The following is a 25,766-nucleotide window of genomic DNA, read 5'->3' as shown; positions in this document are numbered from 1 at the left end:
CCCCAACACCTGTGTCAAAGCCAGATCCATTCCCTCGTCCCTTCCGACCTCCCCACAGATGGTTGAATTTAAAATATATTAGGATTTAAATTGACACCTTCTGGAAGGGAATGTGAGGGTTTCGGGTGACGGGGTTGGAGGGACTGGACAAAAGTAAAATAGACTTCTTTTTAAAAAGTGTTTAAGATTCCAACCACTGTTTGTCGTAAGCTGACCACAGGTTTTCAGCGCCTGGCTCTCCCTGACCGTAGTACTCCGTGGGCCTCCAGTTTCCTCCAGGGCTGGTTGTGTTTGACTGGTCTGGCGGTGAAACTGGGGAGCCACCCCGGCTCTGCTGTGCCATCCAGTTCCCTGTTTTAACAAGGGGAAAACACTGTTTTGGTCTCTGTTCCCCCATCTGAAAACAATCAGTTACGCCAGAAAAAGATAATTGAAATTCATATTAGGCAGGTGAAAGCACTCTAACTTTCCATAAACTGTGGTGTGTTGGAGCTTGTAAATTGCCCTAATGACAGCAGGTCTTTAGCCACATCGTGAAATCCCACAACTGTTGACAATAAATGTGGAGTTTTCCCCTCTTGTGGGTAAAAAACATATTTTCTCTTTGGGTTTGGGTGGAGACCTGTGGTTTGTTTACTTTAAGCCTGATTTAAAATCTAAGATGCACATGCTGACAATGATAATGAATGTTCCTGAAATGGCCCCCTATTCACTATATAGTGCACTACTTTTGAACAGTGCCCGTAGGGCTCCCATAGGGCTCTGGTCAAAAGTAGTGCACTATATAGGGAATAGGGGACCATTTCAGATGCAGTAACATCTCTCTCTCTGTGAAATGTTTTCCTCGTGGGTTTTGTGTTCTCCCCCTCAGCGTTTTAAGATCACCTGATACGGCCATCTCTATCTGCTCATCTAGCTTTTCCCCCTTAATCAACCTGTTTTCTTTTTTGTCTATCTATGCTCTTTGAGTATTTAAAACATGCAGGCTCTCCCTCATTCTGCAGTACTGGGTAATAATATCATATGTACTGCAGTCACAGTAAGTGGTTCTGGTAAGTGAAAATAAACATTAAATAAACGTCTACAAAAAAATCTAAATAATAGTTTCTCTGTGTAAGACCTTTGCTTCTTACCAGTGTCACCAGGTGCACGGAACAGAGCTGTTTAGTTCAGTCTGTAGCTATGGGATGGGCTTTATCTCAGGGCCTAACCAACCTACTCTAACATTTGCTTCCAACAGGTCAACTAACAGGTAAGTGACACTAAGACATGTATCGTGTTTCTCTGTGAAAGGTGAGGTTTTGACACAAGTTAGTTCCATAGCTACGTTGATAACCGTACCAGTAGGACACATGTAGTAATAAAGGCCCTCGATTGGCTATTTCAGACTCAGCTGTTACAAAGCTATCCAATCAGGCGTTTGTGTCTGAATGGGGAGGGGATTGAACTTACATTTACCTGTCTGTCTGCCTAACAACCTGTCGTCCTCTCAACCCCTCTCCTGTTTGAGTCTTCTCTAACCAGACTGCTCCCAATTGCTTGATTACAAAGTGTCAGCACAAGGGCCAATCAGCATGTTCTGTGCACCTGTCCCCCCCTTCTCTCTCTTAGCCCCAATAAAAGGCCTTACAGAGAAAAACTTGTGCTTGTTTCAATTCTGACTAAACTGAAGCCAGCTTCCCCCTTCTCTTTTATTTATTTATTTGATTTATTTATTTTGCTCCCACCATTCCCCCTCTCCGCTCTCTCTTCTGTCTCTCTCCTCGCAGGTGGTACGTCGGCGGCCTGTCCCGTGGCTTCGTCCTTTCCTCCTCTCCCCTCTGGCCCTCTTGGGTGAGTTGGGCCGGAGGAGACACAGCAGTGTGAGGCACAGAGAGTTCTGAACCCGTTCCGTTTTGATCCGTTTCAAGGTACCCCAGAGTTCATGGCCCCTGAGATGTATGAGGAGAAGTACGACGAGTCAGTGGATGTGTATGCCTTTGGGATGTGCATGCTGGAGATGGCCACCTCAGAGTACCCCTACTCCGAGTGCCAGAACGCTGCACAGATCTACCGCCGAGTCACCAGCGTAAGTGTCCTCCATCTTAAAATTCCTTGGTCCAGCCCCTCCCCCCTCCATCCTCTCCCCTTCTGGATGTCATTGCCAATTACACTCTTTCTCTTCTAGCTGCCGTTCCTCTCTTCCTCTCCTCTTCTCCACCCTCTCTCTAGTTTTTTTCTTGTTCTGTGTCTCTCTGTGTCTCTCATTCCTCTGGGTTGCAGTCAGTCTCACATACACTAGGCCTGTATGTGTCTGTGTGGTTTGTTCTTTATGGTCTCAGTCGAACATAAAGCTCATGTTTGATCACTAGGGAGGAGGACTCCACGTCCTCATCCACCTCCCCCCCCCCCCCAGGGGCAGGGAGTTTAACACACACACACACACACACACACACACACACACACACACACACACACACACACACACACCCTCCTTGCTTTGTGCCGCCAGGTATTCTCCATTCCCCTATAGTCACCCAGCCAACCCCAGCAAGCAGCATATCATTTACGGTGTTGAGATTGGGGAACCATTCTGCCTCCGCAGTTACACAATGGCTTCCACCATTCAGATGTCTGCCATCGGCTGTTGAACTGGGACTCTGACACTGGGAGGAGCGTCTAGCTTTGAAATGGTCAGGTTTTTACAAGGATTCAACTGTCCAACTCTGAATGGGACTAATAACTAATAATGACGTTGTAGATGTTATCTGACTTTTACTGTTGCTAGTCTGGTTGCCAGGGAACGACCGCTTCACTCCACTACAGAATCCAGGCCTGTATTCACATACAGCACATCACATTGTATTTGTTGTAACTGAGATGTTTACAATAGTTCCCCTAATGTGCTGGTCTCGCCAGTTTGCTGATTTGGTAAACATATAGATCCGGAGACCTAGCTGACCCAATTGTAGTACTATTACCAAGCACTGAGAATGAGGAAGGCCTTCCTGAGTGCAGAGAGGACATTTGAGTCTTGTTATTCCTCATCATCAGTGGCTGTGTGACGAGGCATGGCCTTTCTGTGCTAACCTGTTCCCAGATCTGTTGGTGCTGACTCGCCAACTGACTGCACAAACAGATCTGGGACCAGGCTAGTCCTGTGCTTACTGCCTCTCCTCTGTATAATCTCCCTAGGTTCCCTCTGCCTGCGCCACCCCACATCTCTTTATCTCATCTGTTATTAACTGATGACCTTTCATTTTCTATTTTCTCTTTCCTCAAATTGGGTTGTTTCCTCTCCGGTAAAATAGAAGCAGTCATGAGCTTCTGTCTGGTTTAGATGGAGCCGTGGCCACGGTCACATGATGCTACTGCAATAGATGGAAAAAGAGGAAGGCTTTCTGACTGTCCCAAACTACACCCTATGTCCTATGTACAGCCCATGGCACCCTAGGGGACAAACCCAGAGGCTCAGTGAGGGATTCTGTGAAGGTCACCAGTAGGGGGAGACGGTGGGTCTACTGTCCTGTGGTGTGAACTTGTTTTAAGAGAAGTAGAGGGCAAACCTGTCTGCATTCCATGCTTCCTCAGCTGCTTATGTAGATCACAGACGGTTCTGTGATTTGTCCAGACAGCCTTTACTGACCTCAAGTGTGGGAATTCCTCAGTCAACCAGTAAAGCCAGTATAGGCAGGCTAACCCCCACACTGGTGAAATCATTCTGCAGGAAGAGCAATCCTGAAATACTCCAAATACCATAGAGGTTTTGTGCTACGTTCTGTTCCGAATCACTTTTCTTCAATTACCTAAAACTCAGTCCTCCAGTTGTCCTCAGTGTCAGCAAGGCTCTCTCTCTGTCATGTCTTCAACACACAGACAGGCCCCATCCCTCCTCTCTGACTCCTCTGTACCGGCACCCCCGCCCCAGCCTCTGTACCCCCGCCCCCGCCTCCGTACCGGCTCCCCCCTCCTCTGTACCGACTCCCCCTCCTCTGTACCGACTCCCCCCTCCTCCTCTGTACCGACTCCCCCCTCCTCCTCTGTACCGACTCCCCCCTCCTCCTCTGTACCGACTCCCCCCTCCTCTGTACCGACTCCCCCCCCCCCCCCCCCTCCTCTGTACCGACGCCCCCCTCCTCTGTACCGACCCCCCCTCCTCTGTACCGACGCCCCCCTCCTCTGTACCGACACCCCCCTCCTCTGTACCGACTCCCCCCCCCTCCTCTGTACCGACTCCCCCCCTCCTCTGTACCGGCTCCCCCCTCCTCTGTACCGGCTCCCCCCCTCCTCCGTGCCGGCTCCCCCCTCCTCCGTGCCGGCTCCCCCCTCCTCCGTACCGACTCCCCCCTCCTCTCTACCGGCTCCCCCCTCCTCTGTACCGGCTCCCCCCTCCTCTGTACCGGCTCCCCCCTCCTCTGTACCGACTCCCCCCTCCTCTGTACCGGCTCCCCCCTCCTCTGTACCGGCTCCCCCCTCCTCTGTACCGGCTCCCCCCTCCTCTGTACCGGCTCCCCCCTCCTCTGTACCGGCTCCCCCCTCCTCTGTACCGGCTCCCCCCTCCTCTGTACTGGCTCCCCCCTCCTCTGTACCGGCTCCCCCTTCCTCTGTACCGACTCCCCCCTCCTCACAGGATATCCTGTCCATCCTAAGGGGCCACAGAATCCCAGGGAGAGAGGAAGGACACAGCCCTCATGTTAGCTGTGAAGGGCTTCCATAATGGCCTGTTGGAAAGGGGACTGTGGAGAGTTGTAGACAGCAGCTGAAGGATGCCACCTCATCTAGTGCTTGGTATTCTAGTGGACAGGGGCTGGCAGGAAGACATTCTCTGAGGGGAGACTGGACTATGTGTTGGGGGCTGCCCTCCCCTTTACACCAGTTCATCCGTTAAGCTTTGATCCCTCCTTAGAGTCCTGTAGGTTTTAATCACACGACACAACTCTGCAACCAGAAACACTTGTAGGTATAGCCGGGTGGATGGCCGGGTGGATGGCCGGGTGGATGGGAAATGTAATCACTGTCTTTTTGTGTTACTGCCATGAGATGATCTCATCATGCAGACAGATGTGACAGTCTTTTCCTTCTCTTTGACTGATCTCGTCATTGTGATATGTGTTTACATAACCCTGCTGGTCAAAACCAAGCTCCCATGTACTCAGAATTACTCCATGTAATCAGTGTAAGTCTATAGTAAGGTTTTTAGGAAATCCCAATGATGTTTAAGTACAGGACAGACAGACGGCTAGTCAGTGATGAACCGTGCTTATTGACCGTCATGGCTGATTGCGGTGGTGGGTGACCTCAGCTTTAGGGGTCACCACACAGGGTTGTCTGGGAGACGTAAATCCTGTGTTATGATAATGACAGAGCAGCTTCCCTGGACCCCCCCCCAGTCACTGTGACTCTGCATGCCATTCCCCTGTGGGATCAGAGTAGGGATTTGTCATGGGAATACAGGACTATTAATACTTGAACCGTCTATCAGATTGGTATGGATTTTAGCTGCTGGGAACTAACGTGTAACCTATGGCATTTCCTTGGATGTGGTTAAGAGGAATCAATGTGAGCTGAAGTAACCAAGAGAGGTCAATGGACCAATTGGGAATCAATCCCGTTACTCCAACTCAGTGATCCATCACATTACTTCTTGGAGGTATTTTGCTTTAGGAAAGTTGTGTGGATACATCATGTCAGGTTAGAAATTGGCTTCATGTGAAGTACTGAAGTTAAAAATGAAGTCCTTTGACTCTTAGACATACTGTGTCAGTGACTGTAGAGCTGCAACCCAAGAAAATCATGTCTTGTCATGTTACTTACACACACACACACACACACACACACAATCCAGACCGTGTCTGGATGACGCTGATGGTATATAATGACCCAGCGTGCTCCAGTCTCTCTCCCCCGTCACTCTGTTCTCCCAGCTCTGTAGACCGACTCTTATTACAGCCTCCTGCCTCAGACTGTTACCCTCAGTGACAGTTCCACTGGCTACGTCCCAAACGCCACCTATATAGTGCACTACAATTTGACCAGGGCCCATCTAGGAAATAGGGTGTCATTTGGTACACAGCAGCTTGCTCCCAGTCCAGTCATTTGGCACACAGCAGCTTGCTCCCAGTCCAGTCATTTGGTACACAGCAGCTTGCGCCCAGTCCAGTCATTTGGCACACAGCTGCTTGCTCCCAGTCCAGTCATTTGGTACACAGCAGCTTGCTCCCAGGCCAGTCATTTGGTACACAGCTGCTTGCTCCCAGTCCAGTCATTTGGTACACAGCAGCTTGCTCCCAGGCCAGTCATTTGGTACACAGCAGCTTGCTCCCAGTCCAGTCATTTGGTACACAGCAGCTTGCTCCCAGTCCAGTCATTTGGTACACAGCAGCTTGATCCCAGTCCAGTCATTTGGTACACATCAACTTGCTCCCAGTCCAGTCATTTGGTACACAGCAGCTTGCTCCCAGTCCAGTCATTTGGTACACAGCAGCTTGCTCCCAGTCCAGTCATTTGGTACACAGCAGCTTGATCCCAGTCCAGTCATTTGGTACACAGCAGCTTGCTCCCAGGCCAGTCATTTGGTACACAGCAGCTTGATCCCAGTCCAGTCATTTGGTACACATCAACTTGCTCCCAGTCCAGTCATTTGTATATAATGTCCAGGGTATTTTCATCCCTTTGTTTGTTTGCTGGAGAGCTGGACTATTTAAATCTGACAGACCGGACAGACGGATTCTTAAGAGCAATTTAAATAAAACATCAGTTTATATATGAATTCTACTGTGAAGTATAAACGGAACGCACAGCTTTGAGAACTGACCTTAACTCTCAAATTATAAAGAGCTGGGAAGTCAAGTCAACGGCCAAGTGCAGTCAGAACGTTAGGTTGGAATAATACCGGGACATTTAGAACATGATGATCGTGACCCTTTAGGGTAACAGCTGTTTGGAAGATGAATAGCTGTTTGGAAGATGAAGAGCTGTTTGGAAGATGAAGAGCTGTTTGGAAGATGAAGAGCTGTTTGGAAGATGAAGAGCTGTTTGGAAGATGAAGAGCTGTTTGGAAGATGAAGAGCTGTTTTGACATTTCTGCATGTTTTGGTGGGATGGAGTTTTGGCCTTCCATGGTGACATCACCATGCGCTAAATGAGTTAATAGACCAATAAGAAAGAGTTCCAATCCTCTCTGCCAATAACGGCCCAAATAAAAAATGAATCCTCCCCACGCAGAACACTCCCAGACAGTTCTAGTAAAATTCTTGCTTGAGAAATGTCTCTTTGCTAAGAAACTATATTTTTGCTTCTTTTTGACCAATTTAATTGAAAACAAATGACTGTAAGGCACTTATTTGTTACCCAGAAATGATTTGGTATTGAGATAAAAGCTGATGTATTGGACTTTTTTAAGATCATAATTAGTCCTTTTCTCTTTCCACAATGGGGTGATTCTCCATTGACTAAGTGACAATTTGACTTAATTGGAAGACAGGATTCACCCTCACATACTTTGCTAGTCCTCCCACACCGTCATCACATCAAGTCTCTCCACCCTCCCTCTGCCTCTGGTCTTTTGTAAAGCATTTTAAATGTACCTTTTAATGTCTCTCTCCATTGTTGGCTGTTCTGTGAGGGGGCAGAAAGGAACCAGCATGTAACCGGCTTAAAGGACCTCTGTTCACTGTGAGAGTTTCATCCGTAATGAGGCCTTTTTAATCACCCTGTTATTGGAATACCGGTCCTCCTTAATTCCATTACCTCTTCCGCTGTCATCCCTTACTTTGTTTGGCCCCAGGAATCTCTAGGAGGTTTGTGCGTGTGTGTGTGTGTGTGTGTAATGTTATATAAGCACAGGTTCTAGATTGGAGGGACAGGGGAGGTTGGTAAAGACTGAGAAGCCACTGTGTTCAGAACTGTAAAGGACAGAGCCTGCAGAACTCAATGTACCAGGTTACAAGAGTTTAGTGAGTCCAACTCTCTCTGTCTGTCGGACCTGTCTCTCACTCTCACATCCCGGTAAGTCTCTTCCTCAATCTCTTTTTCTCTCTTTCTGTCTCTACCTTTCTCTGGAACATTTTCTTCTCTACTGTTTTGACAGTTTTCTTTTTATACGACTGTCTGATGGGGGGGGGGTGGTATGTGGGGGGGGGGGGGGGGGTACTGCAGAGAAGAGACTGAGGTAGTAAGAGGAAGGGTTTGGTTCGTTGAGTTATTTCTTTATTAGTCTCTGTGTTTGAGTCTGTGTTCATGGCTCCTATTCCCATCAATGTTTCTGGGTTCAGGTTATATTGATCAACTTGGTATGAGGAGGATGACTTGCCTTGGGTTCAGGTTGAATCAGAGATGGGTAAGGGAGTTGCTGTTACAAGAAAATGTTCAGAGTATGAAACATCTAGCACACTGAATCAGGTGAATCAGTCCCTGGTCCTATCACTCTTAGAGTACTGTCCGGTTATACGGTCAGTCCCTGGTCCTATCACACTTAGAGTACTGTCCGGTTATACGGTCAGTCCCTGGTCCTATCACACTTAGAGTACTGTCAGGACCAGGGACTGACCGTATAACCTGACAGTACTCTAAGAGTGATAGGTTATACGGTCAGTCCCTGGTCCTATCACTCTTAGAGTACTGTCCGGTTATATGGTCATCTACAGCAAAGAAAGATGTATACAAAAAGCTCAAAATCACTCAAATGCATCAGAATCTCTCATGGCTTCACGTTGAAAACAAATTACTATCCAGTCTTCTGATTTTCTTTAGGAATGTTATTTAAAAAAAAAAAAAAGAAATAACCACTAAACCAGACAGGCAACCCAGGCCAAGGACAAACTGACTTGAATATACAGTTCAATACAGAGCCATAGCTGAATGGAACTCTTTACCAATCCATATTTCTCAGCTGAATGGAACTCTTTACCAATCCATATTTCTAGCTGAATGGAACTCTTTACCAATCCATATTTCTAGCTGAATGGAACTCTTTACCAATCCATATTTCTCAGCTGAATGGAACTCTTTACCAATCCATATTTCTCAGCTGAATGGAACTCTTTACCAATCCATATTTCTAGCTGAATGGAACTCTTTACCAATCCATATTTCTAGCTGAATGGAACTCTTTACCAATCCATATTTCTAGCTGAATGGAACTCTTTACCAATCCATATTTCTAGCTGAATGGAACTCTTTACCAATCCATATTTCTAGCTGAATGGAACTCTTTACCAATCCATATTTCTAGCTGAATGGAACTCTTTACCAATCCATATTTCTAGCTGAATGGAACTCTTTACCAATCCATATTTCTAGCTGAATGGAACTCTTTACCAATCCATATTTCTAGCTGAATGGAACTCTTTACCAATCCATATTTCTAGCTGAATGGAACTCTTTACCAATCCATATTTCTAGCTGAATGGAACTCTTTACCAATCCATATTTCTAGCTGAATGGAACTCTTTACCAATCCATATTTCTAGCTGAATGGAACTCTTTACCAATCCATATTTCTAGCTGAATGGAACTCTTTACCAATCCATATTTCTAGCTGAATGGAACTCTTTACCAATCCATATTTCTAGCTGAATGGAACTCTTTACCAATCCATATTTCTAGCTGAATGGAACTCTTTACCAATCCATATTTCTAGCTGAATGGAACTCTTTACCAATCCATATTTCTAGCTGAATGGAACTCTTTACCAATCCATATTTCTAGCTGAATGGAACTCTTTACCAATCCATATTTCTAGCTGAATGGAACTCTTTACCAATCCATATTTCTAGCTGAATGGAACTCTTTACCAATCCATATTTCTAGCTGAATGGAACTCTTTACCAATCCATATTTCTAGCTGAATGGAACTCTTTACCAATCCATATTTCTAGCTGAATGGAACTCTTTACCAATCCATATTTCTAGCTGAATGGAACTCTTTACCAATCCATATTTCTAGCTGAATGGAACTCTTTACCAATCCATATTTCTAGCTGAATGGAACTCTTTACCAATCCATATTTATCTAGCTGAATGGAACTCTTTACCAATCCATATTTCTAGCTGAATGGAACTCTTTACCAATCCATATTTCTAGCTGAATGGAACTCTTTACCAATCCATATTTCTAGCTGAATGGAACTCTTTACCAATCCATATTTCTAGCTGAATGGAACTCTTTACCAATCCATATTTCTAGCTGAATGGAACTCTTTACCAATCCATATTTCTAGCTGAATGGAACTCTTTACCAATCCATATTTCTAGCTGAATGGAACTCTTTACCAATCCATATTTCTAGCTGAATGGAACTCTTTACCAATCCATATTTCTAGCTGAATGGAACTCTTTACCAATCCATATTTCTAGCTGAATGGAACTCTTTACCAATCCATATTTCTAGCTGAATGGAACTCTTTACCAATCCATATTTCTAGCTGAATGGAACTCTTTACCAATCCATATTTCTAGCTGAATGGAACTCTTTACCAATCCATATTTCTAGCTGAATGGAACTCTTTACCAATCCATATTTCTAGCTGAATGGAACTCTTTACCAATCCATATTTCTAGCTGAATGGAACTCTTTACCAATCCATATTTCTAGCTGAATGGAACTCTTTACCAATCCATATTTCTAGCTGAATGGAACTCTTTACCAATCCATATTTCTCAGCTGAATGGAACATATTTCTTTACTCTTTCAATCCATATTTCTAGCTGAATGGAACTCTTTACCAATCCATATTTCTAGCTGAATGGAACTCTTTACCAATCCATATTTCTAGCTGAATGGAACTCTTTACCAATCCATATTTCTAGCTGAATGGAACTCTTTACCAATCCATATTTCTAGCTGAATGGAACTCTTTACCAATCCATATTTCTAGCTGAATGGAACTCTTTACCAATCCATATTTCTAGCTGAATGGAACTCTTTACCAATCCATATTTCTCAGCTGAATGGAACTCTTTACCAATCCATATTTCTAGCTGAATGGAACTCTTTACCAATCCATATTTCTCAGCTGAATGGAACTCTTTACCAATCCATATTTCTAGCTGAATGGAACTCTTTACCAATCCATATTTCTAGCTGAATGGAACTCTTTACCAATCCATATTTCTAGCTGAATGGAACTCTTTACCAATCCATATTTCTAGCTGAATGGAACTCTTTACCAATCCATATTTCTCAGCTGAATGGAACTCTTTACCAATCCATATTTCTCAGCTGAATGGAACTCTTTACCAATCCATATTTCTAGCTGAATGGAACTCTTTACCAATCCATATTTCTAGCTGAATGGAACTCTTTACCAATCCATATTTCTAGCTGAATGGAACTCTTTACCAATCCATATTTCTAGCTGAATGGAACTCTTTACCAATCCATATTTCTAGTTGAATGGAACTCTTTACCAATCCATATTTCTAGCTGAATGGAACTCTTTACCAATCCATATTTCTAGCTGAATGGAACTCTTTACCAATCCATATTTCTAGCTGAATGGAACTCTTTACCAATCCATATTTCTAGCTGAATGGAACTCTTTACCAATCCATATTTCTAGCTGAATGGAACTCTTTACCAATCCATATTTCTAGCTGAATGGAACTCTTTACCAATCCATATTTCTCAGCTGAATGGAACTCTTTACCAATCCATATTTCTAGCTGAATGGAACTCTTTACCAATCCATATTTCTAGCTGAATGGAACTCTTTACCAATCCATATTTCTAGCTGAATGGAACTCTTTACCAATCCATATTTCTAGCTGAATGGAACTCTTTACCAATCCATATTTCTAGCTGAATGGAACTCTTTACCAATCCATATTTCTAGCTGAATGGAACTCTTTACCAATCCATATTTCTAGCTGAATGGAACTCTTTACCAATCCATATTTCTAGCTGAATGGAACTCTTTACCAATCCATATTTATCAGCTGAATGGAACTCTTTACCAATCCATATTTCTCAGCTGAATGGAACTCTTTACCAATCCATATTTCTAGCTGAATGGAACTCTTTACCAATCCATATTTCTAGCTGAATGGAACTCTTTACCAATCCATATTTCTAGCTGAATGGAACTCTTTACCAATCCATATTTATCAGCTGAATGGAACTCTTTACCAATCCATATTTCTAGCTGAATGGAACTCTTTACCAATCCATATTTCTAGCTGAATGGAACTCTTTACCAATCCATATTTCTAGCTGAATGGAACTCTTTATCAATCCATATTTCTCAGCTGAATGGAACTCTTTACCAATCCATATTTCTAGCTGAATGGAACTCTTTACCAATCCATATTTCTCAGCTGAATGGAACTCTTTACCAATCCATATTTCTAGCTGAATGGAACTCTTTACCAATCCATATTTCTAGCTGAATGGAACTCTTTACCAATCCATATTTATCAGCTGAATGGAACTCTTTACCAATCCATATTTCTAGCTGAATGGAACTCTTTACCAATCCATATTTCTAGCTGAATGGAACTCTTTATCAATCCATATTTCTAGCTGAATGGAACTCTTTACCAATCCATATTTCTCAGCTGAATGGAACTCTTTATCAATCCATATTTCTCAGCTGAATGGAACTCTTTATCAATCCATATTTCTAGCTGAATGGAACTCTTTATCAATCCATATTTCTAGCTGAATGGAACTCTTTACCAATCCATATTTCTAGCTGAATGGAACTCTTTACCAATCCATATTTCTAGCTGAATGGAACTCTTTACCAATCCATATTTCTAGCTGAATGGAACTCTTTACCAATCCATATTTCTAGCTGAATGGAACTCTTTACCAATCCATATTTCTAGCTGAATGGAACTCTTTACCAATCCATATTTCTAGCTGAATGGATCTCTTTACCAATCCATATTTCTAGCTGAATGGAACTCTTTACCAATCCATATTTCTAGCTGAATGGAACTCTTTACCAATCCATATTTCTCAGCTGAATGGACCTCTTTACCAATCCATATTTCTAGCTGAATGGAACTCTTTACCAATCCATATTTCTAGCTGAATGGAACTCTTTACCAATCCATATTTCTCAGCTGAATGGACCTCTTTACCAATCCATATTTCTAGCTGAATGGAACTCTTTACCAATCCATATTTCTAGCTGAATGGAACTCTTTACCAATCCATATTTCTAGCTGAATGGAACTCTTTACCAATCCATATTTCTAGCTGAATGGAACTCTTTACCAATCCATATTTCTAGCTGAATGGAACTCTTTACCAATCCATATTTCTAGCTGAATGGAACTCTTTACCAATCCATATTTCTCAGCTGAATGGAACTCTTTACCAATCCATATTTCTAGCTGAATGGAACTCTTTACCAATCCATATTTCTAGCTGAATGGAACTCTTTACCAATCCATATTTCTAGCTGAATGGAACTCTTTACCAATCCATATTTCTAGCTGAATGGAACTCTTTACCAATCCATATTTCTAGCTGAATGGAACTCTTTACCAATCCATATTTCTAGCTGAATGGAACTCTTTACCAATCCATATTTATCAGCTGAATGGAACTCTTTACCAATCCATATTTCTAGCTGAATGGAACTCTTTACCAATCCATATTTCTAGCTGAATGGAACTCTTTACCAATCCATATTTCTAGCTGAATGGAACTCTTTACCAATCCATATTTCTAGCTGAATGGAACTCTTTACCAATCCATATTTCTAGCTGAATGGAACTCTTTACCAATCCATATTTCTAGCTGAATGGAACTCTTTACCAATCCATATTTCTCAGCTGAATGGACCTCTTTACCAATCCATATTTCTAGCTGAATGGAACTCTTTACCAATCCATATTTCTAGCTGAATGGAACTCTTTACCAATCCATATTTCTAGCTGAATGGAACTCTTTACCAATCCACATTTCTAGCTGAATGGAACTCTTTACCAATCCATATTTCTAGCTGAATGGAACTCTTTACCAATCCATATTTCTAGCTGAATGGAACTCTTTACCAATCCATATTTCTAGCTGAATGGAACTCTTTACCAATCCATATTTATCAGCTGAATGGAACTCTTTACCAATCCATATTTCTCAGCTGAATGGAACTCTTTACCAATCCATATTTCTAGCTGAATGGAACTCTTTACCAATCCATATTTCTAGCTGAATGGAACTCTTTACCAATCCATATTTCTAGCTGAATGGAACTCTTTACCAATCCATATTTCTAGCTGAATGGAACTCTTTACCAATCCATATTTCTAGCTGAATGGAACTCTTTACCAATCCATATTTCTCAGCTGAATGGAACTCTTTACCAATCCATATTTCTAGCTGAATGGAACTCTTTATCAATCCATATTTCTCAGCTGAATGGAACTCTTTACCAATCCATATTTCTAGCTGAATGGAACTCTTTACCAATCCATATTTCTAGCTGAATGGAACTCTTTACCAATCCATATTTCTAGCTGAATGGAACTCTTTACCAATCCATATTTCTAGCTGAATGGAACTCTTTACCAATCCATATTTCTAGCTGAATGGAACTCTTTACCAATCCATATTTCTAGCTGAATGGAACTCTTTACCAATCCATATTTCTCAGCTGAATGGACCTCTTTACCAATCCATATTTCTAGCTGAATGGAACTCTTTACCAATCCATATTTCTAGCTGAATGGAACTCTTTACCAATCCATATTTCTAGCTGAATGGAACTCTTTACCAATCCACATTTCTAGCTGAATGGAACTCTTTACCAATCCATATTTCTAGCTGAATGGAACTCTTTACCAATCCATATTTCTAGCTGAATGGAACTCTTTACCAATCCATATTTCTAGCTGAATGGAACTCTTTACCAATCCATATTTATCAGCTGAATGGAACTCTTTACCAATCCATATTTCTCAGCTGAATGGAACTCTTTACCAATCCATATTTCTAGCTGAATGGAACTCTTTACCAATCCATATTTCTAGCTGAATGGAACTCTTTACCAATCCATATTTCTAGCTGAATGGAACTCTTTACCAATCCATATTTCTAGCTGAATGGAACTCTTTACCAATCCATATTTCTAGCTGAATGGAACTCTTTACCAATCCATATTTCTCAGCTGAATGGAACTCTTTACCAATCCATATTTCTAGCTGAATGGAACTCTTTATCAATCCATATTTCTCAGCTGAATGGAACTCTTTACCAATCCATATTTCTAGCTGAATGGAACTCTTTACCAATCCATATTTATCAGCTGAATGGAACTCTTTACCAATCCATATTTCTAGTTTAATGGAACTCTTTACCAATCCATATTTCTAGCTTAATGGAACTCTTTACCAATCCATATTTCTCAGCTGAATGGAACTCTTTACCAATCCATATTTCTAGCTGAATGGAACTCTTTATCAATCCATATTTCTCAGCTGAATGGAACTCTTTACCAATCCATATTTCTAGCTGAATGGAACTCTTTACCAATCCATATTTATCAGCTGAATGGAACTCTTTACCAATCCATATTTCTAGTTTAATGGAACTCTTTACCAATCCATATTTCTAGCTGAATGGACCTCTTTACCAATCCATATTTCTAGCTGAATGGAACTCTTTACCAATCCATATTTATCAGCTGAATGGAACTCTTTACCAATCCATATTTCTAGCTGAATGGAACTCTTTACCAATCCACATTTATCAGCTGAATGGAACTCTTTACCAATCCATATTTCTAGCTGAATGGAACTCTTTACCAATCCATATTTCTAGCTGAATGGAACTCTTTACCAATCCATATTTATCAGGCAAAAAGTAAATCCACCTTCAAGAAAAAAATAAAAGAACATCTAATGTGATAGACCATATGACTGGACAGGAGGTAGAAAGAACATCTAATGTGATAGACCATATGACTGGACAGGAGGTAGAACATCTAATGTGATAGACCATATGACTGGACAGGAGGTAGAACATCTAATGTGATAGACCATATGACTGGACAGGAGGTAGAAAGAACATCTAATGTGATAGACCATATGACTGGACAGGAGGTAGAAAGAACATCTAATGTGATAGACCATATGACTGGACAGGAAATAGAAAGAACATCTAATGTGATAGACCATATGACTGGACAGGAAGTAGAAAGAACATCTAATGTGGTAGACCATATGACTGGACAGGAGGTAGAAAGAACATCTAATGTGATAGACCATATGACTGGACAGGAGGTAGAAAGAACATCTAATGTGATAGACCATATGACTGGACAGGAGGTAGAAATAACATCTAATGTGATAGACCATGTGACTGGACAGGAAGTAGAAAGAACATCTAATGTGATAGACCATATGACTGGACAGGAGGTAGAAAGAACATCTAATGTGATAGACCATATGACTGAACAGGAGGTAGAAAGAACATCTAATGTGATAGACCATGTGACTGGACAGGAAGTAGAAAGAACATCTAATGCGATAGACCATGTGACTGGACAGGAAATAGAAAGAACATCTAATGCGATAGACCATATGACTGGACAGGAAGTAGAAAGAACATCTAATGTGGTAGACCATATGACTGGACAGGAGGTAGAACATCTAATGTGATAGACCATATGACTGGACAGGAGGTAGAACATCTAATGTGATAGACCATATGACTGGACAGGAGGTAGAAAGAACATCTAATGTGATAGACCATATGACTGGACAGGAGGTAGAAAGAACATCTAATGTGATAGACCATATGACTGGACAGGAAGTAGAAAGAACATCTAATGTGATAGACCATGTGACTGGACAGGAGGTAGAACATCTAATGTGATAGTCCATATGACTGGACAGGAGGTAGAACATCTAATGTGATAGACCATATGACTGGACAGGAAGTAGAAAGAACATCTAATGTGGTAGACCATATGACTGGACAGGAGGTAGAAAGAACATCTAATGTGATAGACCATATGACTGGACAGGAAATAGAAAGAACATCTAATGTGATAGACCATATGACTGGACAGGAGGTAGAAAGAACATCTAATGTGATAGACCATGTGACTGGACAGGAGGTAGAACATCTAATGTGATAGACCATATGACTGGACAGGAGGTAGAACATCTAATGTGATAGACCATATGACTGGACAGGAAGTAGAAAGAACATCTAATGTGGTAGACCATATGACTGGACAGGAGGTAGAACATCTAATGTGATAGACCATATGACTGGACAGGAGGTAGAACATCTAATGTGATAGACCATATGACTGGACAGGAGGTAGAAAGAACATCTAATGTGATAGACCATGTGACTGGACAGGAAATAGAAAGAACATCTAATGTGATAGACCATATGACTGGACAGGAAGTAGAAAGAACATCTAATGTGATAGACCATATGACTGGACAGGAAGTAGAAAGAACATCTAATGTGATAGACCATATGACTGGACAGGAGGTAGAAAGAACATCTAATGTGGTAGACCATATGACTGGACAGGAAATAGAAAGAACATCTAATGTGATAGACCATATGACTGGACAGGAGGTAGAAAGAACATCTAATGTGGTAGACCATGTGACTGGACAGGAAATAGAAAGAACATCTAATGTGATAGACCATATGACTGGACAGGAAATAGAAAGAACATCTAATGTGATAGACCATATGACTGGACAGGAAATAGAAAGAACATCTAATGTGATAGACCATATGACTGGACAGGAAATAGAAAGAACATCTAATGTGATAGACCATATGACTGGACAGGAAATAGAAAGAACATCTAATGTGATAGACCATATGACTGGACAGGAGGTAGAACATCTAATGTGATAGACCATATGACTGGACAGGAAATAGAAAGAACATCTAATGTGGTAGACCATATGACTGGACAGGAGGTAGAAAGAACATCTAATGCGATAGACCATATAATTGGACAGGAGGTAGAAAGAACATCTAATGTGGTAGACCATGTGACTGGACAGGAAATAGAAAGAACATCTAATGCGGTAGACCATGTGACTGGACAGGAAATAGAAAGAACATCTAATGTGATAGACCATGTGACTGGACAGGAAATAGAAAGAACATCTAATGCGATAGACCATGTGACTGGACAGGAAATAGAAAGAACATCTAATGTGGTAGACCATATGACTGGACATGAAATAGAAAGCGTCAACTGAATGTTAAATGTGTTTCCTGTCAGGTATTTTAATTGTCTACTTGTTGAAAGTTTTGAAGTCTTGTTTTGTGGTTGTTTGTAATGTCTTGTTAATTGGTGTTGGACTCCAGGAAGATTAGCTAGCGTTATGGCTTTAGCTAATTGGATCCTAATTTGTATTTTTTTTATTTTTTTACAAATGACTTGGTATCAGGAGGATGACTTGCCTTGGGTCCAGGTTGTATGGATCAACTTGGTATCAGGAGGATGACTTGCCTTGGGTTCAGGTTGTATGGATCAACTTGCCTTGGGTCCAGGTTGTATGGATCAACTTGGTATCAGGAGGATGACTTGCCTTGGGTTCAGGTTGTATGGATCAACTTGGTATCAGGAGGATGACCTTGAATCTCACTGCCCTGATGTTGGGCTGGACTTATTCATCTCAACAACTGGATCCTCTTGATGTGGACTTTATTCAAGTCCTGCGTTTCAAGACTCTCTTAGAACCTGATTTGGATCAAATGAGCTTTTAGTATTTTATTTTCTATAGATGCTGCTTCCATCTGCGTCTGAAAGGATGGCAAAAGTATTGGTGTGAGTTCTAATGGTGTCTGAAAATAGACTTGTCACCAAGTTGTGAGAGACAGATTGTTTACATGTTTATCTCAGGGGAAAGACACTCAGCTGTTCCTGATTTGATCAATGTTGTCCAGTAAAACGTGTTTGTATGGTAGGCTAATGGGGCTCGCATGTTGTGTGCACATGTATGTTTCTATGTTGATCCCGTTATGCCCGGGTCCCAGGTTTACTGAAGCGTCTCGAGACAGACTTTGGCTACATTGGGCTGAGCCGGTGACAGACTTCCAAGTCTGTCTCAGCTAGAGCTTCAGGCCTGCCACACCACACACTCCCTGAGTTAAATCAACACGGCTGGTTACCCTGGCTGTTTAGAGCTCACTGGGGCCCACAAAACACACAACACACACCCCTTTATGGTCTCTGTCGTAAGGAAAATTACCCACTGCTACACTCAACCAGAATTGAAAGTTGTTTTTTAACTGAGACCCCCTCTTTTTCGCTCTCTCTCTCTCTCTCTCGCTGTTTCTCTCTCTTGATTCCTTGGCCTTGATCTTTCCACTAGATGCCCCCCTGCTCGATAATGAGGTGAAATGGGGGTCTCTGTTGGCCTCATGCTTCAGCTGGCACATTGATTTAATGTTCTCCTGTGTTTCTGCCCCCACAGGGAGTCAAGCCGGCCAGCTTTGACAAGGTAGCCATACCAGAAGTGAAGGAAATCATCGAGGGATGCATCCGCCAGAACAAAGATGAGAGGTGAGCTAGGGTGTGTGTGAGAGCGCGTGTGTGTGTGAGAGCGTGTGTGTGTGTGTGTGTGTGTGAGAGTGTGTGTGTGTGTGTGTGAGAGCGTGTGTGTGTGTGTGTGTGTGAGAGCGTGTGTGTGTGTGTGTGTGTGAGAGCGTGTGTGTGTGTGTGTACTGTACATAAACACACACCTTGGGGTGCTGTTAGTCCTTTCATCTGTCATTCACACACATGATGTTCAGAGTCTGAGGGCCTGAAGGCCTTGGCCAGCCTGCCGCTTAGTTCTCCCTGAGTACTTAGTCCTACAAACAGGCCCCACACACACACTGCCACTCTGAATCGCTACATAAATCTCCCACAGTTTGTGGACAGAGTGTTTTCCTTTTCCACTCTCTGTTCCTGTTGAACCAAAACAAGAGGAACTGAATCTGTATTACGGTCTCTAGCTGGCGACTACCTGTGTCTGTCAAAACCCCTCATCACTGTTTAAATATGAATGTCACTCACGGTTGCCTTGACTACATGTCAGTTTTTGCCTAGAGCAGTATTCTTCAAAGTCGGGGTTGTGACACTGAAGTGGGGTCACCGAAATAAAATACAAATTAACAATACTGAATATTTTATGGGGCAAGAAACAAAAGTTTTAGAGAAAAGATCATTTTAAAGATACAGTTGTATGGAATACATGTATTTATTGGTTTATTTTCATTTGGATAAGAGTTGACAATGCAATGAATTGAAGGTTATTTGTTGATTTTTAAGGTTGTCATTAGATTTGGGGCAAGAGATTATTGGTAAAATAATGGGGTCCCCTGACATTCTACTGTACAAAATGGGGTCCCCACTGAAAAAGCTTGAATACCCCTGAACCTAGAGGGGGAACAAACGGACTTGTTTTGAAGAACACTTTTTTTGGTAAAGTTTTTATGAAATGTCCATCAGTTTTACTGTCACTCTCATGAAGATTTACAGCCTTCATGTTTAACTACGTGTCAATCCTTGAGTTTTTCTGAAATGTTTCAGTATGTGAAAGATATATACTGGGTGTCTTTTTAAAGTTTGCATTTGAAGGTCAACTTTACTCCGTGAGGCCAGTTGAGTAGTGAATGATTTTGTCAATGAGTGAGAGCTGGAAAGACTGCTGTCTCACACACAACTGACAAATCAATATATCCCTCTGCTATGCTGCACTGTGTTTGCACTATGAAGGCCGTCCAGTCCTTGAACTAAGGGCAACAATTTTGCATTAGTACATTGAAATATGAAATGTGGGGGAGGAAAGCAAGCAATATTTGGTCGTTTGTTGTCAGATGAAACCCCGGTGTGATGTTTCACTGATGATGCAGTGGAAAGACTGATGGTGACTTGGCTGTCTTTCTCTGGTGCGAACTGTTTAACGATGCATGAACACTGGGAGATTGTAAAATCCCCGGTGCATAAATGTGCTTTTAGTAGCCAAGCCGCCAGTTGTATTAATACATCTCTGCTGTCTCCTACTAGTAGGATTCATCTCTGTATCTTTTATTGTCATTCTAATAAAAGTCTGTGTTTTGTATTATAGACATATCATACAACACCCTGCAACAACAACCAAACTACACCCTTGAGAAAAGAGAAGTGCAGGAAAGCTTTTAATATGTGGTAGGATGTTATTCCCACTAGCCTAAGTATAATCAAGCCATGTTTTTCCCCCACTCTGGGTCCTTAATGATGCATGGTTGAGGTTTCAGACAGAACAATGGATAAAAAAAGACTGACTTAAACTATGTTGTCTAACAACATCATTTGTATGTTTACTATTTCAACCAAAGCCTTTAGTTTTCCCCCACTTTGTCATTATCCTGGTACTTGAAACTAATGTTGCATGGTTGAGGTTTGTTAACTCAACGATGCATGGAAAGGCTGGCTATACTGTGCAGACATTCTCACGGTGTTTGTTATCAAGACTCTAGCCTTGTTTTTTCACACTGATTTATATACAGCTCTGTCTAAAGTACCAGAAGAATGACAGGTTAATGATTGAGGTTAACTTAACGATGCATGAAATGTATGACTTAACTATGCGGTCGGTCTCAACAATAATAGAATGTTTGCTATTTAAACTAGACTCACTAGTGCAGGGCTCTCCAACCCTGTTCCTGGAGAGCTAGCGTCCTGTAGGTTTTCACTCCAACCCTGTTCCTGGAGAGCTAGCGTCCTGTAGGTTTTCTCTCCAACCCTGTTCCTGGAGAGCTAGCGTCCTGTAGGTTTTCACTCCAACCCTGTTCCTGGAGAGCTAGCGTCCTGTAGGTTTTCTCTCCAACCCTGTTCCTGGAGAGCTATCGTCCTGTAGGTTTTCTCTCCAACCCTGTTACTGGAGAGCTAGCGTCCTGTAGGTTTTCACTCCAACCCTGTTCCTGGAGAGCTAGCGTCCTGTAGGTTTTCACGCCAACCCTAATCTAGCGCAACTGATTCTAATAATAATTAGCTTGTTGATAAGCTGAGTCAGGTTAGTTACAACTGGGGTGGGAGTGAAAACCTACAGGAGGGTAGCTCTCCAGGCGCAGGGTCGGAGAGCCCTGCACTAGAGCATTCACTGTGTGGACCCAGTGGTGCCTACAGTGTGTTAGCCACCTGTAACAGTCATGGGATTATCTTATCCTGTTCTTTGTGACATGTCAGACACTTGGCAGCCCTGTAGCCATCTGTAGTCATGAAATACTGTGGAAGTCATGGCTCACATCAACACCATCATCCCAGACACTCTGGACCCTCTCCAATTCGCGTACTGACCCAACAGATGTTCAGATGACGCAATCTCTATTGCACTCCACACGGCACTCTCCCGCCTGGATAAGAGGAACACCTATGTGAGAGTGTTGTTCATTGACTACAGCTCAGCGTTCAACACCACAGTGCCCTCCTAGCTCAGGACATTAGGACTGAACACCTCCCTCTGTAACTGGATCCTGGACTTCCTGACGGGCCGCCAAAGGTGGTGAGGGAAGGCAACAACACATCCGCAACGCTGACCCTCAACACAGGGTACATGCTTAGTCCCCTCCTGTACTCCCTGTTCGCCCACGACTGCGTGGCCGCGCAATACCATCATTACATTTGTTGATGACACGACAGTGGTAGGCCTGATCACCAACAACGATGAGACAGCCAATGGTGGTCAATGACCTGGCAGTGTGGTGCCAGGACAACAACCCTTTTTCCCTCAATGTCAGCAAGACAAAAGAGCTGATCATGGACGACAGTAAACGGGGGGCTGAGCACGGCCCCATCCATATCGACGGGGCTGTAGTGGAGCAGGTCGAGAGCTTCAAGTTCCTCAATGTCCACATCACTAAGGAATTAACATGGTACACACACCAACACAGTTGTGAAGAAGGCACGTCAACGCCTCTTCCCCCTCCAGAAGGCTGAAAAGATCTGGCATTGGCCCTCAGATCCTCAAAGTTTTACAGATTAAACCATTGAGAGCATCTTGACTGGCTGCATCACCGCTTGTTATGGCAACTGCTTGGCATTCGACTGCAAGACACTACAGATGGTAGTGCTCTACAGAGGGTAGTGCTCTACAGAGGGCAGTGCTCTACAGAGGGCAGTGCTCTACAGAGGGCAGTGCTCTACAGAGGGCAGTGCTCTACAGAGGGCAGTGCTCTACAGAGGGTAATGCATACGAGCCAGTACATCACTGGGGCCGAGCTCCCTGCCATCCAGGACCTCTATACCAGGCCGTGTCAGAGGAAGGCCCTAAAAATTGTCCGACTCCAGCCACCCAAGTCCTATACTGTTCTCTCTGCTACTGCACAGCAAGCGGTACCAGTGCACCAAGTCTGGAACCAACAGGACCCCTTCTACCCCCAAACCATAAGAATACTAAATAATTCATGCAGACAGTCCAGGTAGCAATTTGGTCGACGCCCCTTTGCACGAACTCTTTTGGCTCATAACATAATTTTTTAATTTTAACCTTTATTTAACTAGGCAACTGTTCAGGGGCAGAACGACAGATTTTTACCTTGTCAGCTCGGGGATTCGATCTTGCAACTTTTCGGTCACTAGTCCAACGCTCTAACCGATAGGCTACCCGCCGCCCCACATACACTGCTGCTACTGTTTATTATCTATCCTGTTTCCTAGTCATTTTATCCCTACCTATATGTCCATATCTACTTCAAATACCTTGTACCCCAGCACATCAACTCAGTACTGGTACCCTGTGTATATAGTCAAGTTATTACCTCGTACCCCTGCACATCAACTCAGTACTGGTACCCTGTGTATATAGTCAAGTTATTACCTCGTACCCCTGCACATCAACTCAGTACTGGTACCCTGTGTATATAGCCAAGTTATTACCTCGTACCCCTGCACATCAACTCAGTACTGGTACCCCATGTATATAGTCAAGTTATTACCTCGTACCCCTGCACATCAACTCAGTACTGGTACCTCGTGTATATAGTCAAGTTATTACCTCGTACCCCTGCACATCAACTCAGTACTGGTACCCCGTGTATATAGTCAAGTTATTACCTCGTACCCCTGCACATCAACTCAGTACTGGTACCCCATGTATATAGTCAAGTTATTACCTCGTACCCCAGCACATCAACTCAGTACTGGTACCTCGTGTATATAGCCAAGTTATTACCTCGTACCCCTGCACATCAACTCAGTACTGGTACCCCGTGTATATAGTCAAGTTATTACCTCGTACCCCTGCACATCAACTCAGTACTGGTACCCCGTGTATATAGTCAAGTTATTACCTCGTACCCCAGCACATCAACTCAGTACTGGTACCTCGTGTATATAGTCAAGTTATTACCTCGTACCCCTGCACATCAACTCAGTACTGGTACCTCGTGTATATAGTCAAGTTATTACCTCGTACCCCTGCACATCAACTCAGTACTGGTACCTCGTGTATATAGTCAAGTTATTACCTCGTACCCCAGCACATCAACTCAGTACTGGTACCTCGTGTATATAGTCAAGTTATTACCTCGTACCCCTGCACATCAACTCAGTACTGGTACCCCGTGTATATAGTCAAGTTATTACCTCGTACCCCTGCACATCAACTCAGTACTGGTACCCCATGTATATAGTCAAGTTATTACCTCGTACCCCTGCACATCAACTCAGTACTGGTACCTCGTGTATATAGTCAAGTTATTACCTCGTACCCCTGCACATCAACTCAGTACTGGTACCCCATGTATATAGTCAAGTTATTACCTCGTACCCCTGCACATCAACTCAGTACTGGTACCTCGTGTATATAGTCAAGTTATTACCTCGTACCCCTGCACATCAACTCAGTACTGGTACCCCATGTATATAGTCAAGTTATTACCTCGTACCCCTGCACATCAACTCAGTACTGGTACCTCGTGTATATAGTCAAGTTATTACCTCGTACCCCTGCACATCAACTCAGTACTGGTACCTCGTGTATATAGTCAAGTTATTACCTCGTACCCCTGCACATCAACTCAGTACTGGTACCTCGTGTGTATATAGTCAAGTTATTACCTCGTACCCCTGCACATCAACTCAGTACTGGTACCTCGTGTATATAGTCAAGTTATTACCTCGTACCCCTGCACATCAACTCAGTACTGGTACCTCGTGTATATAGTCAAGTTATTACCTCGTACCCCTGCACATCAACTCAGTACTGGTACCTCGTGTATATAGTCAAGTTATTACCTCGTACCCCTGCACATCAACTCAGTACTGGTACCTCGTGTATATAGTCAAGTTATTACCTCGCACCCCGGCACATCAACTCAGTACTGGTACCCCGTGTATATAGTCAAGTTATTACCTCGTACCCCTGCACATCAACTCAGTACTGGTACCCTGTGTATATAGCCAAGTTATTACCTCGTACCCCTGCACATCAACTCAGTACTGGTACCCCGTGTATATAGTCAAGTTATTACCTCGTACCCCTGCACATCAACTCAGTACTGGTACCCCGTGTATATAGTCAAGTTATTACCTCGTACCCCTGCACATCAACTCAGTACTGGTACCTCGTGTATATAGTCAAGTTATTACCTCGTACCCCTGCACATCAACTCAGTACTGGTACCTCGTGTATATAGTCAAGTTATTACCTCGTACCCCTGCACATCAACTCAGTACTGGTACCTCGTGTATATAGCCAAGTTATTACCTCGTACCCCGGCACATCAACTCAGTGTTACTCATTGTGTATTTATTCCTGGTGTTATTATCTTTCTATTTTTCTCTACATTGTTGGGAAGACCTGTCAGTCAGCATTTCACG

General features: G+C 42.9%; 1 protein-coding gene across 1 annotated transcript in view; it reads left to right on the top strand.

Moving 5' to 3' along the window:
* LOC139393337 (serine/threonine-protein kinase WNK1-like) overlaps window positions 1–25,766 on the top strand; it is a 212,444-nt gene that overhangs the window by 116,768 nt on the left and 69,910 nt on the right. Inside the window, exons 5-6 of the mRNA XM_071141971.1 lie at window positions 1,911–2,068; window positions 19,396–19,484. Coding sequence (XP_070998072.1) covers window positions 1,911–2,068; window positions 19,396–19,484 — 247 coding nt within the window. The remainder of the gene's footprint in view (window positions 1–1,910; window positions 2,069–19,395; window positions 19,485–25,766) is intronic.

The sequence above is a fragment of the Oncorhynchus clarkii genome, chromosome 33 (assembly GCF_045791955.1).
Source record: "Oncorhynchus clarkii lewisi isolate Uvic-CL-2024 chromosome 33, UVic_Ocla_1.0, whole genome shotgun sequence".
NCBI lineage: Eukaryota > Metazoa > Chordata > Actinopteri > Salmoniformes > Salmonidae > Oncorhynchus > Oncorhynchus clarkii.
This window is presented reverse-complemented; position numbering and strand designations above follow the sequence as displayed.